Source organism: Telopea speciosissima, chromosome 7 (assembly GCF_018873765.1).
Source record: "Telopea speciosissima isolate NSW1024214 ecotype Mountain lineage chromosome 7, Tspe_v1, whole genome shotgun sequence".
Lineage (NCBI taxonomy): Eukaryota > Viridiplantae > Streptophyta > Magnoliopsida > Proteales > Proteaceae > Telopea > Telopea speciosissima.
In genome coordinates this window covers 13,860,075-13,878,671 of record NC_057922.1, presented here as the reverse complement: position 1 = coordinate 13,878,671, position 18,597 = coordinate 13,860,075, and the positions used below count along the sequence as shown (strand labels likewise).

The window sequence follows — 18,597 nt, the reverse complement described above, 5'->3', positions numbered from 1 at the left end:
GCCAATGGACCCTTTCCCAGATATAGAAGAGAAGGACCCATCAGCAATTTTAACTTTGTCCTTACCAGAAGCAGGAAAGTATGTGTTAAAAAGACTAGAGGAACCCGTCATGTGATCAGTAGCTCCAGAGTCTATGATCCAATGAGTGGAAACTACTGATGCACAATGACCAGCAAAGGAAATACCTGTACGAGCAAAGAAGGAACCTGAATTGGCAGCAGATGTGTTCAACAGACGCCGGAGAGCTTGAAGTTCTTCCTAGGAGAAACCGATTTCAGTAGTGGGAGCTGGAGCTACACTTTCAGTGTGATGGGCTTTGTTTTTAGGTTTAGTACAACCACGTTTACTCTCAAAATCAGCAGGCTTCCCATGAAGTTTCCAACACTGAGTCTTAGTGTGATATGGTTTATGGCAATGATCACACTTCACAGGCTCTTTAGCAGTAGCAGTAGCAGCAACATTATCAGCAGAAGTGTCAGTAGTGGAACCAGCAGTCTGTAAGGCTGATCTGTCGACCCTAGGAGTAATCATCATAGCAGCCCTCCTTGTCTCTTCACTGTGTACATATGAAAAAGTTTCCTCCAAAGTGGGGAAAGGAACCCGACCAAGAACTTGCACCCGAATAGGGTCATACTCATCATTGAGTCCAGCCAGAAAGTCATAGACCCGAAACTGATCCACATATGTGTGGTAAGCAGTAATATCAGCAGCAGTAGTAGGCTGAAACCTAGCATAGTGATCCAGCTGTTGCCATAAGCACTTGAGGGCAGCATAATACTCAGTGACTGTCATCTCCTTCTGAGTAGTGTTTTGAAGAGTTTTCCTAATCTCATAAACCTGAGCACCACTCCCTGAACGACCATAAGTACCCTTGACAACAATCCATATCTGAGTAGCAGTGTCAACGAGAAGATACTTACTAGAAAGGTCAGTTGTCATGGAGTTCAGAACAAAGGACATCACCATTGCATCATTGGCAGCCCATTTAGTACGGGCAACACCTTCTTCAGTGGGTTGTTTGGTGATACCAGTAAGATGACCAGTGAGTCCCCTACCAGCTATAGTCAGGGATAATGATCTAGCCCAAATTAGATAGTTGGTACCATCAAGCTTGATGGCTGCAGCATAAGGAAGGAAGTCACTCCAGGTCTGATCTCCTCCAGAAGTCGCCGAGGTTATCTCTGAGTCACCCATAGGTCAGCTAGACAGATATCGAACCTTAAGGTGAACAAAAAACAGATCTTAAAAAAAACCTTGCCAGGCTGAAATCGAGTATGAGTTCTAAAAATCTGATCTGCAGAAAAAAAAACTGCAGCAATTGATGTGAAACAGTGGTCGATTGCAGCAGTAGGAGTAGGGAATTAACCCACAAAAAACTCCCCAAACAGCTGAAATCGAGTATGAGTTCTAAAAATCTGATCTGCAGAAAAAAAACTGCAGTAATTGATGTGAAACAGTGGTCGATTGCAGCAGTAGGAGTAGGGAATTAACCCACAAAAAAACTCCCCAAACAACAGCCCAACAAATCCAAATCGATAAGGTGTCAGGGTTTTGAGGTAAAAACCCTGATAGTTGAGATCAATAAAAAGGGAAAAAGGGGCTGAAGCTTTGAGGTCTTCAATTGATAATAATCCAAGTATGATAGATGCTGTCTGAAGCCCTGCCAATGATGCTCCAAAAGAAGTAATCGATCTTCCAAGGGTTGTGAGATCAATTTCCAAAAAACGGTTGAAGCAGTCCAAATCGCAGAGAGATAATTGCAGCAGCTATTGATCAACTTTTAGGGCATTAAAATTGAGGTGGATTGGAGGGCAGCACTTGAACCATAATTGGATCACCTCATTAATGCTGCCCTTGAAGGGTTGAGAGAACCAAGCAAAGAGGAAGAAGAGAGAGAGAGGAAATTGATGGAGAGGGAAGAGTTTTGAAAACCCTAGATCAGAGAAGCTGCTTTGATACCATGTTAACAAAACCTGAATTCTGAGAATGCTTGAATGATCTAATCGATCACCCAGCCCCTTATTTATATTAATCTCAAATCAAAATCAAAGTAGGAGTCCTCCCCCAGTCCTATTCCTATTAGGAATTCCTACTACAACTAGGAATCCCAAAATAGAGATCGGATAGAGGGGAGAGAACAGAAATTACAGAATAAATAGAAATACAGCATAACATAAATAAATCACTAAAATGATGAAGACTAAATTACCCCTATCGGGTAAGTAGTCCATCTCAACACTTTTATATTCGTTCACTATGCTCTTTTGTAAAATTGGAAAAGTGTGCCAAACATATCCTTTTATTAATTTTTATTTTTTTTAAAAAAAAAGGTTTTGCTTGTTTCCAAGAACAGGTTTAACAAGCTGGTCAAAAACGGCTTCTCAGCACAGAAAATGAAAAAACTATTTTACTGTTTCTCAGCACATAATCAGAACAGAACCACCCATAAGGTTATCAAGTGGTCACCAAGGCGCCAAAGTGTTATTTTTTATTTCCCTCTCTTTTCTTACATTATTTAGTATGGTACAATATATACCTTATATCATCAAAAATCAACATTAAGCAACATCAAGTCATCAAAAATCAATATTAAACCACATCGAGTCATCAAAAATCAACATTAAACCACATCGAATCATCAAACATCAACATTCAACCACATCAAGTCATCAAAAATCAAAATTTTAAGTCATAAATATTAAGCCACATCAAATCATCAAAAATCAACATAGAACTAGAAGCCAGGAGAACTGAAGAAGCAAGCTATTAATAGTTTGAACAATAAAAACATACATTTTTGGTTTATACTGGAATTGGCCATTGTCCTGGTATACCTTGTCTCACATTTGGTTTATATTGTTCTTAGAAAATATGACCTTATTAAACTGCTCTCAATTTAGAGAAATGTTCTTGTTCTCTAAGAAGTTTGACTGGTCAAATGGTTTTATTTTTACAAGAAATTTTTTTGTATTAGGTAGAACCATAGTACTAAATATCAATTTGGAGGGGCCATTTCAGCCAGACCGAAATTTCTGAGATACTGAAATTTCACCAAAACATTGTGTTTTTTTCTGAGTTGGTTGGCCATTTCAGGGTGCAAAATGCCGAAATGAGCAAAATATTGAAGCAAAATAACCAAAAATTTTGACGAAACGGTGAATTTTTTAGACAAAAATGAGCAAAATTTCCTAAACAAAATGACCGAAATTTCCTAAATGTTGCATTTTTTATTTCGACTTAAAATCTTGTATCGGACATACCGAAATTCATGAAAATACCAAAATCTCACCAAGATTTAGTACTATGGATAGAACACAACAAATCTAAGATTGTTTAAATCTAATTTATATTGAAGGAGTTAAGTACTGATCAAACCTAATTCGGAGTGCGTAAATGCTGTCACCACTTGTTTCATTTGCAGTCCTTCATTTTCTAAAACCCATCAACCGTGGCCTATTTCCTACCCTCCTCTCTACCAGATTTTCGATCTTGGCAGCAGCCATATAGGTCTGCACCAAATTGGTATCAGAGCTATGTCTGGTCAAGAGAATAACCCCCAATCACTTGAAGAAAATTCTGCAACCATGAGACAAGTCCTTGATTCCATGCAAGCCTTATCAGCCAGAATACTAGCAGTGGAACAATGGCAATTCCAACAGCAGATGGACAACTTGCATACAACAGTAAACCATTTAGAGACTCGGTTGGCTAATTTGGAGCAAATTTATGGCACAACACTGAGTGTGATGCCACTACCTTATGTACAGCCGAAACAAGACACCCCTAGTCCTCAGTATGGACTGAAGACTCAACCGCAGTAGTCCTTATTAAACAAAGTCCGGATGGAGTCGAGAATGACGAAACCATTGTTGCGAAATTCAGCCATGTTAGTGAACCCGAGGTCGAACAAGTCAGCCCCGAACTTGCTCCAATCATCATTGAAGACCTTGTGATTGGTCTTCCTCTTGAGTTGCCTGTCAATGTTGTCCTAAACCTTCCACAGGCTGAACACGAGTGACAACATAGTCCCAATGAAAATACGTGACACTTGTGGAAGTGTGGCGTGGAACGAGTTGATTTTTCTTTGTGGCAAGTGCAACCAAGGAGCAGAGCACATTAACTGCATGTACCTGAATTTTGTCTACACTCCGCCAAAAGATTGGATGTGTGAAAGATGCAAGCCCAGGCTGAATAAGAACCACATGCTAGTCCTTCCTGAGCTTCCAGGAGTTTCTTTTAAGAAGGAAAGAGTTGATGTAGGGCCATCGGCAACCCCTACCAGGCCTCCTTGGGCCCCTGACTAAGCCTGCAGCCCTGGAGAACCAGATCAAGCCCAAACCTTGCATGGTTTGGATAGGCCTAGCCTGCATGGGATATTTTTACAAGGGCCAATGTAGGCTCAACTTTATTTAGCCTTCGTCTTTTCATTTTCTTATGTCTTTTCATATTCCTAGGCAGCTTAATGTTTTCCTTTATTTAGTCTTGTTTGTAGTTCTAAGTCTTTGAAACATTTTGTACTTCTTGGGTCTAGTTTCTAAGTCTAGGAATTAATTTCTATGCATTGGTTTTAGTTTCCAGGTGTTGGAATCCCACTCAGCTTCAGAATTTCAAGAGTCCATTTAATGTTAAGTGCATGATTCCAAGAGGTAGTTTCACCTCTTCCTCCCCTACAAAATACTAAAATCGTGGAGGCTATTAAGCCATTCCAGAATTTTCAAAAAAAAAAAAAAAGAACTACTTCTGTTATAAGAATGCTTGTGAGTATACCAAGTCTACTTGGGTGGGACTCTTATGGCTGGACAACTAGTGGGACTCTAGTTTATCAATTTATCTTATTATTATGAACAATTGGACATCATCTTCCATCAACATCAGCAGGTCAGCAAGTATATTCATCCCCTTACTTCATACCAACTCTCTTCCCCTACCTTGTTTCATTTGCAGCCCTTCATTTCCTACAGCCCCTCAACCGTGGCCTTTTTCCTACCCTACTCTCCACCAGATTTTCGATATTGGCAAGCAACCTCATAGGTCTGCACAATACAGTATAGTATTCAACCACCAAATATGGCATTCTTCGCTGTCACCTCAATCTCCCACTGCCTGTCGTCTGCCGACTCTGCCTCTACTTCATTGCTCGTTCGTTGCTCGTTGACAACAATGACACAAATTCGGATCCAGAGAGAAGGGCTGGTGACGGGCTTTGGGAAGTTGAGCTGACCAAATAATGCAGAGCCTCTAATTCAGCAAGAATTAGAGAAAAGAAAAGGGGGGGGGGGGGGGAAGAGAGAACAAATTGTACCCATTTCCAGGAGGGACCACTTCAGCTCACTTAACTTAAAACCAATTCAGTAATTGCAATGACCTTGTTAAAGTAAAGTACTCTTTCGATGCAGGCCGCCAGAGTGGTACCAAATTGAGGCAAACTCTGAATACTAGATATAACCCCTCCTCCCCCCCCCCCCACCCCAAAAAAAAGGGGGGTCAAGGTAGGCCACTGAGACGATGGGGGATAAGCATCATCATCGAGAAGGAAACAGCCCAGAACAGCAAGTAAGGCCCCTAATCATGGTTCAAGAACTCGGCGAGATCTCGCCAAGATTTCGCTTAAAACTCTTTTTTTTTTTTTTCTTCCAATTAGCGAGTAGAGATGTGAGGCGAAATACAAAGCATAGTTGTCAAGGTGTTGCCTAGGCGTCTAGGCACTTTGATCGACTTGGGCGCCTAGGTGGGCGACTTAGACGGCTTGGTCGCCTCCTTGACGTCGCCTTGAACTTTTACCCTCTCCAACGCCTTGGGTCTCCTAACCGCCGTGACAACTATGATACAAAAGTTACACGGACTCGGTCGAGATCTCGTTCGACTGAGATGTGGACCAAAACCCATGTATAAAAGGGGGAAGATCTCGACAGAAACTCGACTGTCTCGGTGAACTCAACAGGGAAACCAGTGGTGAGCTGATTTTTGAACTCGATAGGGAAACCATTGGTGAGCTGATTTTTGAACTCAACAAGGAAACCAGTGCAAGGATAGAGGCATATCGTATATGTTAACATTGATGTAAAATACCCTACTTTACATTTCTAATGCTTATTTAAGTTGTTTTACATTAATTGAATGCTTCGATTGCTTTCTACTACTAAATTATGTGTAGAGTAGGGTATTTTAGTACGTCGTCACCTACCAACCTATGGTTCGAAGTGAAACTCCTATTTGGACTTTGTTTTTGCACAATTTGACAGTGCCATTGTGTTTAAATGGCCTAAAATAGGCTGATTACCAAGTTTTAGGCCCACACTAGATCTAAAACCCACTAAAACCAGCCTTCGAGTTCAAAAAAAAAAAAAATGCACCAACTCGCCAAGATCTCAGCCCAACTTGGTTTTTTGGCTGGGCGAAACCAGTACCGAAACCGAGTTCTTGATCCATGCCCCTAAATGACCGCTCATTGATAAAGGAGGTAGGGATGCAAAGACACCCAGGAGGTTTGCCCAGAAGCAGCTACCCTTGAAAGAATGCGTACATGGTTAAAAAGAATTTGAAGTTCGGACGCAGTTTAGATAGGAATCAAGCAAGGCATTGACAAATTGAGAGACCTCTAACTATTCATGCTATTCTTCCTATGCCAAGCAAGGAAATACTCAACGCATCTACTCACTCCCACACACACCGCTCATCGGGACCGAAGAGAAAAGTGAGGGGGTAGAGACCAGGCAGAAGAATTGTTTCAACAATCCCTTCACTCCAGCTAAAGCAACACCAATTGCTGCCACCATCTCAATGCCAAACAAGAACTTTCATATCAGATCCTCCCAGCACTAGCATTCCAACTAATAAAGATCTGACACAATCAGTTCTCTCAGATTTAAGTTTTCCATTCTTACGTTATTGAGTTTGTTCACTTCTGCTATTTTTCCGCCTTCTCTTATTAGAGTAAGAGTAAGTTGAAACTTGAAAGCAGTAAAACCAAGTTGAAGACGAAGGTTCCTTTGCTTCTGTTATTAGCCATTGACATAGTGATTCAAAGACCCTGGCGTTGACAACACTCACTCAAGAGCCACAGGTACAGAACACAGCTCTTTATCTCTAACTAAAAACTACCCCCACTTTGAAGCTGTCCCCACCAGTCTAAGTAGTTAAAAAGTCTGCTGTATGTTTAGCAGTGTCCCATGGCTTGCAGGTCAGAATCATTATTTACTGTAATCCATGTCTGCGATGTCAGAAGGCGGATGTAGTCCATGGCCAAAGAGGTCAGAGACATTCTCAGGTGTAGAGTTCTATTATTTCCTTTTGATATTAGTGCAGTTGAACAGACTAAATCATGTATGATTCAAAAATATACAAAAAACTTGTATAAAATACAGCTATGCTAACTATAATGATGCTCAGAGCACTTTGCCATAAGAGCAAAATTCAAGTGCTTCTTAGGCCTACTGAGAATAATACAAGAACAAAGGTAATCATATTTTCACAACCAAGGAAAAAAAATGCAGATAAAAAAAATTATGGATTCATTCCTTGGAACATAGAAAAATAAAATAAAGAGGAGCATATGGGAGCTTGCATCTGCAAATACCTCTTATCCATGGGTCGTATTATTCGAACAACTTCACCAATACAATTATGGAAACACGCTTCTTGGTTAGGGCCATCTCGTGAGCTTCCTAGACCATGCCCAGAAAGTTCAATTGAATGGTAGAAGAAATGGAATAAGTCCTTTTTCTTTTGTGTGAGGGGAGGGGGTAGGATTAAACAAAGTAGTGATACATTATGATACCCTCAATTTCAGCAGAACTTAAATATAAAAGTATCATTCAAACAAATGAAGAAAATTTCACTGACCTACATGCAGACCTCCATTTGGGAAATCCTATCCAAGCAATGATTTTGTAAGTTAGTCCAACTTTCGCACCAAGCTTCATAACGATACAATACACATGAAGTTTAATACCAATAAATTTTAAGGCACAGAGAAACTATATAATGAAACCGTGCATTGATCGATTCAGAATGTTCATGATTGACAGTTAACTACTCATAGTTGTCGTGGCGTCTAGGCGACCCAAGGTGTTGGAGGGGGCCTGGACGCAAGGCGCCCAAGGTGCCTCGATGCCTAGGTGATGCTGAGTAAAACCAATACCTAACAGCTAAGAAATAACAAAAAAAGAAAAATGACTAAGACAGCTAGATGAGACTCCAACATACAAATCTGGTCACGACTATTTCCTCATAAATTTCCCAGTTAAGCTCGTACAAGAAAGTAGCAAGTTATCAAGTAAACAAAGCTAGGTGCAGCGTTTAATAGTTATCCAACCAATGAAGAAAGTGATGCTAAGAAAACATAAACCAAAGCTTCTATTATAATCATAAGATTTTGTGCATTTGAAGAACTTTCTTCTTTTAAGATAAGTAAAAACTGGTAAAGAGTAAAGAAGAGAAATATAGGCATATAGCCACCTTGTTGTCAAAAGCTAGAGTGGAACAGAAGCCTTTCAGGTTCAATATAAGAATATTATGGTGGAATTATATATTCTGGACATAATATTGTTAATGGATTTGGGAAATTTAATGAATGAAGAGTGTTCATTGGGAGGTTATGATGTGAATTCCCAGGTCAAAGCCAGGTTAATTGGTTCTCTTATTTGCTTGTTTGCTACTGCCTTTTGCTAATGATCTTGCTACCGTTTTCTTCTGGAACTTCTACTCTTCATGTTCTTTTCTCAGTTCTGATCCTTGCATAGAAAATCCAGGGCTTAGGAAGTTAATCGAACAGGTCAGATTCTCCTATAATCTAATAGGTACAAGTAAAACACATTGATTATGTAATTTACGGAAACACACACCTAATTGATTCTGCTGCTATGCTTCTAATTTTCAACAGATTCTAATTCTTTTCAACACCAATTATCTCTCTTTATTTGCCGTTATGGACAAAGCCCAACACCTATGATCTGTTGACCAGCAACCTTCATTGAACTGCATGACTGCGATTTACTAATAATCCAACCTTTGCTAACAACTATGGTCCTAGCAATTCAATATCAGAATTGGAAGGGAATTTAATGAACTCATTTCATTCAACATAGGATTTGTTTTCTTCTGGGCTACAACAAAAACCTCGCACAAAGCTTTGTTATTTATATAACACTAGCCCAGATAGATATTCTGTGCTAGTATTATTTAAATAACCAAGCTTCGTGCAAGGCTGAGTTGTTGTTGTTCTTGTTGTAGCCTAGAATTTCAAGTCCTATGTTAATGAATTGAGTTCATTAAAATCCCCTCCAATTGTGATATTGAATTGCTAGGACCATAGTTGTCAAGGCCGCCGCCTAGGCATCCAGGCGCCTTGGAGGCCAAGTTGGAGTAGCCTTGATTTTGGACCCTCTCCAACGCCTTGGGTCGCCTAGACGCCGTGACAACTATGTCTAGGACCATAGTTGTCGACACCTTGGAGTCCAAGTGCATGGTTCGCCTTGTTGGCATCGCTTCGCGTCTAGGTCCCCTCCAACGCCTTGGTAGCCTATACGCTTTGACAACTATGGCTAGGACTGTTATCAGTGGTGGCTCTTGAATTCTTAACTGATGGAGGACTAAGCTACGACACTCTCTTAGCAGTAGGATTCCCCTATCAAAGTATAATTAGGACCATAGTTGCCAAGGCATCACCTAGGTGAGGCGTCCAGGCAACTTGGCTGCCTTGGTCACCCAGGCACCTTGCTGGTGTCACCTTGCATCCAGGCCCCCTCCAATGCCTTGGGTCGCCTAGAGTTTCTTTCTGTGGGTTTTCTCAGATTACTCCTTTAGTTAGCCATGTCTGAAAGGTGTTCTATCAGATCTTATTATTCTTCTCTGATTTTCTGATATTATTCTTTTCCTCTTCATTATCTAAAGTCCTGATTTTTTATGTCAATTTCTGCTACCATCTCATATGATGCAGATAAGTCACTTAGAGGGCTTATTTTAGTGGAAATAAGCCTTGGGATGGGTTATGTATGTATTGGGCCTTTGATTCTGTGTGTTTATTTTGTAATTAATCAATTTAATGAGCCTACAATAGGGGTAGAAAGTAGGAAAACAGGATTTGCTTCATTAGTTTAGTTAGAGTCCTATTTTGAGTCTGTTTTCTTTATTATTTCACTTTCCTAGTCAATTTAGGATAACTTATTAGTTAAGGATTGGGTTAGGCCTTTCTTTTTTAGTTTCTAAGTCTGTTTTTAAGTCCTCTAAATAAGTTTGTAAAAGAGGCCAGCATTGTAAACGAATTTGAATGAATAGAAAAGTTGCTTATGCAATGTTGAAGTTCTAAGATAGGATAGGTGAGAGGCCTAGGGTGAGATGTCCATTCCCTTCCCCATTCTTCCATAATCGATCCATACTCCTTCCATCGATTTGTGAGCGGCCGACTACTGTTGCTGCACTATTGCTGGGTTACATAGTACATAATTCCTTCAATCATCAACCAACTTACTGGAATATCCATAAAAGCTGCTGAAGATCAGAGAGTTCTCCACCACATCAACTTCACCAAAATAGGGTTTCAGAACACTGACTGTTATTTGGCTGTTCAGAGTTGTATCAGGTTTTGGGTTTTTCCCCCTCATCCAGGGTCCTACTCAACTACAGTAACAGTTCCTCATTGCCGCTGGTTTGTGAGATATTATTACTTCTCTTACTTCACTGCTGTTTGTGCCTATATTTGTGATCCTGTCTGGGACTAGACCTTTTCAGGTTCTAGTCCTACATTATCATAACAGTATCTTATTTCTTATTCTTCCTCTAATATCATGTATTTTTTAAAATCGTAGTCAAAGGCCCTATTCTCCACCACCTTTCCTTGTACTTTAGACTTCGAAAATCCATAAATCTAACCTGTACTGCATATCACCAAATCAAAAACTCGCTGAACCCAAGAGTTCTAAATCCTCATCCTATAGAAAAAACATAAGGCTTTAGGGGGTTTCAAAGCTAAATTTTGCTCATTGAAAGACTGGAGCAATTAACATCTCACATTCGGAATTGTATTCACAGATTGTTGAGTTCCAACGCTAAATCAAATCATTTACGAAAAAGAAAGAGACTACAAAGAATGAATGTCAACACATCTCATAACTTAAACAGTTAAAGCAGCCAGTTATACATACATATTTTCCAGACAGAATTGCTTTGACTTTAGGAGAGGATGCTGCCATCTCACAGGCAACTACTTTTAATGCAGCATCTGAGGAAGACAACTTAGGCTTGCTAGGTTTGACCCCAAGCTTCTTCCTACAGCCTAAGGCACCACAATGGCAATCCTGATCTGCACCAAATTGAACAAACCTGCTGATTTTGTTAAGAATGGTAATGAGAAAGTTTAAACATCCAAGTATAGAACAAACTCAGTGACAAGAAAAATAGCATGAAATGTTTATTAACATAAAACAGAAAACCCAGCATAAGCATACAAGCAGCCATGAAAAGTATTCTGTAAGTGCTCATACTGATAATCATAGGTCAGATGCTCTCCCTTTTTGATGTCACGGGTCGCAAATATGCCAATTCTGGTCTCGCCTTCAGTTCTCCTAAAATTTATTGCAAGTAAGACAAAAACCCTTACGATTCAGTCAATACAGAGATGCGCTTGAACTGGGGGGGAATTGCGGTCCCTATTGGGATGGACCCTTCCCCAAAAGGCCCCACCATAGGAAATACTAACAATTAGAAATTACAAAAATAATAACAGTAAGGAAAGGAAGCAAACCATTTCTGCATCTCAGTATTCGGCTTACAACTGTGGTTTATAAATCTAGACCTGTTTCCCTTGTATGTAGCATCAATCACCATATCACGATTAATTTCACATAAGTAGAAATTGGTTTCACCACAATGCTTCATCTTCCAGAGCCTTTCCTCACAAGTTTTATCATCAATAACTGAATCGAAGTAAGAAAATAGGCATTCATCAACAAAAAATAGGCATCTCAAATAAAAGATAAATAAAAACTAGGATAAAAGCCATGTAGCATAGAACTATAGATTTTAAAAGGGAGAACTTGCATTGGTTGAATAATGTCACCTTCTCCCACATACTCTATTACAAACTCTCCTTGCTTTATGTCTTCATCTGCTACCAAACCTGATCCACATTTCTCTGTCTACAAACAATAACATCATTTAATCGGTAGAGTACAACCCATGACAAAAATCAATATTGATTTCAGAAGACACAAAACTAGCAAAACAAAGCATTTACATCTAAAGCAGGTGTGCAACATGGATCAAACTCAACCTGAATCCAACTAACATGAAGATGGTAAGAATCATGGTGTACAAGAAAAAAACTACATGAGATGTGAGAACCAGGAGTTTCCAATTAAAACTTCAAACAAAGTGAGGATGTTCATTTTTTTGTGACTATTTTTTGTATCTTAATCAGTTGAACTGACAACTAATTCTGTCAAAGTAGGATTTGTAAGTAGTATTGTGTTGTGCTGCACTTAATGCATCCACTACCTTAAGTGTCGTTTATCACGAACCATGATAATGTTTGAAGAAGAAAATGCAGGAACTGTTAGGTTTATTGTCATAAAAGAATATCTGAAGATTAAGATGCATTTGAGGGTGTTAAAAAGTGATTTTACGTTGGACTGAAACCAAAGGCATTAGGTCTGGGGGAAACTAATGTCCAACATTAATGTTCTTCCTGATCAATTAATTCTCTTATTATTTATCAAAAAAAAATTGTAACCAACGTTTAGGTCACGCTTGATGAAACAAAGGTTTATTTAGGCTGCATTCGGCTTGCTTTCTACATGCAGTGGTAAAGAGAAAGAAAATGAGAGGATAAGGTCGTCATGTTGTCCTTTTTGAGAAAATATAGGAGACAAAGAAACTGCTTTAGGAAACCCCATCCCTAAGATCATCCCACCATTTAACAGGAGACCAGGGGAAGAAAAACGAAAGAGGCTACCATTGAATCATACCTTCTAAATTTTTTCTCTAATGATTTCCCAAAAAAACCAAAACAATAAACATAGATATGTTTTCTCGGTAATTTTCCTTCAATTTTTTTACATCAACCAAACAAGTCAAGAAGAAACCAATTCTTTTCTTTTGTCCCCAAAAATACAGCCTTATGAATTTCATGTTGGTCAGGAGGAAAAATATTAAATTTCTCCAGTTAGCAAGCCTTCCTAGTTGTGGTGGTCAGAATAGGAGATCAAACAGGAGCACACTTATGCAAACAATTGGATTTAATAAAAGAATAGAAACCCAAAAAAAAATATTCAAAGGGGAAAAAATAAGGAGACTTGAGCAATCACACTAGAAGTTGAACACAAGCACATGTTTAGATTAGAGAATCATTCCCCAAATAGAAAAATAAATCAGCAAAAGGTCTTCTTCTAGAGGACTCACCAGAGGAAGTTCTCCTACACAGCTCATCATTTGTGCCACGTGAAAGGACGATTGGGCAATTCCTACCATTGCATAGATAGGTACAATGATGCACTCAAGAAAAGCCCAATCAATCTCAAGCCCACCATATGGGGTCCCAGTTTCAAAAATGAACCAAGCACATTACAGCAGGCCCAGGTTCAATGTAGACCCAACACAGAAAGCCCATTTAATTGAAGTCCAAGCCCACTATGTCCAAGTAGAGAATGACCTTTGAGATGTTTTTTTCAAGTCTTTATATTCTAAATGGGCATTAGAAAATACATGGTAATAAGAGTCACAGGGAATACAAGAAGTCCAAAGTCAGACCATAGTTAACTGAGTGTTTATTTGGGTCTGTGTTTACCTGTCTATAAAAGTGATAAAAGTCTCCTTGGAAAATGTGTTACTCTTTATGGTATCTCATCTCTCCCATAATTTTTTCACATGTTGATTGGGAAGGTTTTTTTGAGATATTCCCACTCAATTGAGTATTACCAAACACCCTCCCGTGATGGTATTGACCTCAAGTGACTTGCTCCATTAGGGATTCATTGTCAATCTCCATCGATGCAACCCATGAAATGAATATGTATTTTTTTTATGGGATGGAGATCCTTTTTATGGTACTTGTGTAGGGGACACATTTATTTGCATGTGCGTTAGAATTAATATTTGAATATGATGCACCTTTGTTTTGTGACTCATTGCCTGAGCGACTTGTCGTATTTGTGATCGACGTAGTCATGAGTACAATACATGAAAGGGGTTAGCACTGCTCATCATGAGGGCTCAAGAGTGCTGAATTTGGTGTAGTTGGATCCTTTGGGGTATTTCGAGATTATTAGTGAGTGAATTGCTTTATTGGTCAGATGGAAGCTTATATAGTATTTCTACCTTCGTTTTATCTCATTAGGTCGCACACCACATTTCCTGTATGGAGAGTTCCACTTTTGAGATATGAGAACGTTTGAGTTAGTTGGCACTGTGAGAGTGAATGGAAGATGTTAACCAAAGTTAAGAAACCGGGTATAACCCGGTCCGGGGAGGCCACCCGAGAGGGCAGCCGCGGGACGCACGACTCGCCTGGGTAGGTCAGTCACTTTGAGTGGTCTCCCTCCCATGTGTCTTATTCCTAGTGGGATACTATACGGGGGAGGGGGGCTGATTATATATACTCCTATTCTCAGCTCCTAAAACCCGAAGCTAAGTTGTGAATTCTCTCTCTCTCACTCTCATTCTTGTTCCTCAAGTCATTGTGTTCTCTGTGGGATTCCATCAATTCCCAAGGTTTTATGGTGTGGATTTCTATGTGGAGAAACCTACCAAGATATCTAGAAGTTGAAGAAGATCGTGGAGCTCGTAATGATTACACCCTGTTAGAGATCGATTTCCGCTACGTTCCCATCTCCGTTCAGGTAACGCCAAACCGTACCCATGGGATGCAATTTGTTTACAGATACATTAGGATATGGTAGATACTAGAAACAGTGTCCAAAGCCAAAGAAGGTCTTTGGGGTTTTTTCCCCAATCTAATGATCCAAAAATGTGTATTCATGCTTGTTGGAATATGTACTCCAGAATACCGTGGGGGTATTCTAGTCTTTTGGGGGGTAATTTTATTCTTCTTATATTATTAAGTTTATGTCTGCAAGTGTACTGTACGTCTGTACATAATCGAATGGGAACTTCTTGATGTTTAAAGGCAAAGTTTCACTCTTCAGGCCACGAAATGGCCATTTTCGTAAATTTAAGTTAAATGAAATAAATTTTGCCCCGATTTTACACATTTTTTGAAACATTTAAGTCTCGGCAGGGGACAAAATGGCCCTTTCCCACCAAAGTTTTGAACCCTGCTATCAATATATCATGTACAAGAGCTAATCCTAAATAACATGTGTACATTCCATATCTTATCTTTTCCAGTTGTACCACTCATAGAAAGATTTAGGGATTGCAAGGATCTCCATATGGTCTTTCTTGAGCTAGAAAAAGCTGATAACAGAGTCCCTAGAGAGTTAATCTGGCAAGTACTAGCGAAGAGAAGTGTTTCAAATAAATATGTGGACATCTCTAAAAATATGTATAATGGTGTGGTGACTACTGTAAGAACTGTTGGGGATCATGGTAGTGAATTAAAATAGAATGAATGAAGTGGAGAGGTGCGTCTGGAGTGTGATTTGATCGATGTATTAACTTAAAGGAAATTTTTATAAGATAGTCATACAACTGGCTATGATGTATGGTCCGGAATTTTGGGTAGTTCAGAAGCATCATATAGATAAACTTTGTGTAGCTGAGATGAGGATGTTGAGATGGGTGTGTGGCAAAACTAGGATAATATTAGAGCTGATTTTGGAGTAGCTCTGATACATGATAAGCTACGAGAAAGTCGTTTGGATGCTCCAGTACAAAGGAGTGATTTGATTCGTATTGAAGGAGCTAAAAGAAACAGGGGCAAATCTAAAAATCTCTACAGGCACACCTTAGATCCGCAGCATCCGCCCCTAGCTCTATAATCCACCCGTCTTCCCCTGTCCCTGAAAGCCCTCCTGGGCCTAGCCCTCTTTCTCCACTCGAGTCTATGACTCTAAGAAAAGTGGTGAGGAAAGACATGCATAGCTTAGGCCTTGTATCAAGTATGACCTTGAACAGAGTTGATTGGAGGGTAAGGATGCATGTAGCCGACCCCATTTAGTTGGGATAAGGCTGAGTTGTTGTTGTAGTAGTTTTACCACTCATCCATCTCAACAAAGTCATTCAGCTACATGAAGTATTAGCAATTGTGAGTATTTACATCTCTATAATCCATTTTTAAAATTTTGAAAATATGGAACTTGAAAGGCAAAAATATATTTTCTTTCATTGATAAGGGGGTGAACTGTACCATGCCCCCCCCCCCCCAAAAAAAAGAAAGACTTGTCATTGTTCCAGACAGTTGAGCATGAAATATTAGTAGTGTTCCCAAAGATTATGTAATAAAAGTAATACATAATGTTGTCACCACTTGAGCACACTAATAAATTTTGTTCTCTTCCGAATACATTATATAAACAATGTGATTAGAAACATCATCGCGAAACCATACCTTCACTAATTTCACCTTCTTTACAGGCCGGTGCTGAAACGATTTATTCAGACATGAACTCCCACAATTACAGCTTGAAGAGCAGCAAGACAGTAGCATCCTATACAAGACAGTGACATAATTCACAAAAAAACTTTATAATCAGCATAGAAACTGGCAGAACTAATGTTCATAGAATATCCTATACAAATAACATCAAAATAAGTTACTCTAAAGGAAATAAGGAATTTAGATATCAGATCATTTTGGCAATCATTTTCCACTTGACCTATTGATGCAGGAACAAGTTAAATTGGGCCTGGTTAGACCTTATTTTGAGGAGTTGATGGGTTCTATGGGCTCGTTGTCATCTAATTGTGGGTTATTTATTGTATTAAGCTTCAATTACAAGCCCATATAACGAGATCTATGGTTCTGTACGGGAATATTATTTTTTATTTGTATTTTTTCTATTTCCTAATACAATAGGAGTTCTAAAGTTCAGTCCAGCATTAGGATTCTACTTCTTTTTTTTAAGTCCAAGTTTTGATTAGCAGTCTACAGAAGGATTTTCTTTTTTAGTTGCATGAGAAATATTCAATTTTGATGGTGTTTGATTGAGACTTTATGGTTAAATTCCCAGGGCCACGGCCTGGTTGATCAATGTTTTGTTCTGTTGCTACTTGCTACTATTCTTCTTAATCTTCTACTTTCTAGTTCAGTTTCAGTCGTAAACAGTTCAGGTTTATATCTTTTAATCCATAGTATCAACACTCTTTTTTGAGCTATTTTAGTCGTATCAAATTTTGTCTCTAGCATTACCTCTCATATTGACCTGAAATCAAGGGTTAGGTTTCTGTTCCTATTTCCCCCAGATTCTGATCAATACTTCTCAGTTTTACAGCCTCTGTTATGACCTTATTATACCCCTGCCTTGCCCTAACATTTCTACACACAAGTACATATTGCACCCCTCTATTCATCTCCAGTTTTGGTGAGATTTTGCACATCAATTTCTACATAAAATTACTACTTTTTTAAGGATTGTACAGAAGGTAGTCAATGAGCAAGCCCCACCTAGTAATTCAAAGACTCCCTTGCCGTTCCAAAGGTGAATCAGGGACTCATTAGACTAGGCTGGCTATATGGGAAGCCCCTTTCCTCATAGAAGTCCTTTTTTTTTTATAATTATAGATGTCTAATTTATTTAATTTGAACTTCTGATTTTCTTTCTAAAATCTCTAAATCCAATTCCTTCTTTGAATTGATGAGTTTCACAAATTCCCATATGTGCTTTTTCTTCTAACCTTCATAACCTGCAAGCATCTTCTCCTTATTTATCTAAGTTGCTGAATTTACAGTTCTAGCATTGGTTCAGAATCATCAACTGGTTTCCAGAATTTATGCGGATGTGGGTCTCCTTGTCATGGTCCAACATGAAACATACACATCCCTCCCAAAAAAAAAAAAACGAACTAGTTTCAACTTTTGCGGCTGTCTTGGTTTAAGAAATTCAAGAATGGTTACAGTTGGCGGAGCTCAGGTGGAGGCCTTGAACTCTTGATTAACCAAAAAAGCTAGAAACAAGAGCTTGGAAACAAATCCCCACCCCCTTCCTTTTATATACTCCCGCTGTCCAATTTGAAACCAAATTGGTAATAAATGCAAGGGCTCATGTGATAAATTCAATTTTCTAATAACCTATTACTTAATTTATGTGATGGAAAAACAATATGGGATAGGCAAAAAGGGAAGGACTGTCTTTGCAGGACGGAGGGAGTATGACATTTTAGAGAAACATTATTAACCTTAGATTATGAGCTAAATGGTTACAAATATAGTGATTTTTTTTGGGATAACTAAAAATTAACTTATAAATAGGAAGAAAGTACAACATAATGATACAACAACAAGATATCTCACAATGTATCTCATATTATGTTTTTCTTATATGCTGGATTAACATAATCCTAATGTTATAATCAGTCCATACATGTTACAGTTTTACATTAGTACTATTCAATAGTGATGCGAACCCGGGTTCAATAGCCCGATTATGGTTCGCTATACCAGAGATACTTCCACCCCAAATCTTAACACGAAAAGCGGTGGAATGA

General features: G+C 38.9%; 1 protein-coding gene across 4 annotated transcripts in view; it reads right to left on the bottom strand.

The window, feature by feature from the left end:
* The window catches only part of LOC122667601 (histone-lysine N-methyltransferase ASHH3), a 40,905-nt gene that overhangs the window by 8,501 nt on the left and 13,807 nt on the right, over positions 1-18,597 (bottom strand). The window contains exons 6-12 of one of the 4 annotated variants that reach the window (XM_043863937.1): positions 16,502-16,601; positions 12,056-12,134; positions 11,741-11,912; positions 11,481-11,561; positions 11,142-11,319; positions 7,843-7,916; positions 7,577-7,660 (exon numbers count right to left, since the gene is read on the bottom strand). In XM_043863937.1, the coding sequence (XP_043719872.1) occupies positions 7,577-7,660; positions 7,843-7,916; positions 11,142-11,319; positions 11,481-11,561; positions 11,741-11,912; positions 12,056-12,134; positions 16,502-16,601 (768 nt within the window). Of the gene's footprint in view, positions 1-7,576; positions 7,665-7,842; positions 7,917-11,141; positions 11,320-11,480; positions 11,562-11,740; positions 11,913-12,055; positions 12,135-16,501; positions 16,602-18,597 lie in introns of all 4 variants that reach the window. The other 3 variants (XM_043863938.1, XM_043863939.1, XM_043863940.1) reach the window with 3 other exon arrangements.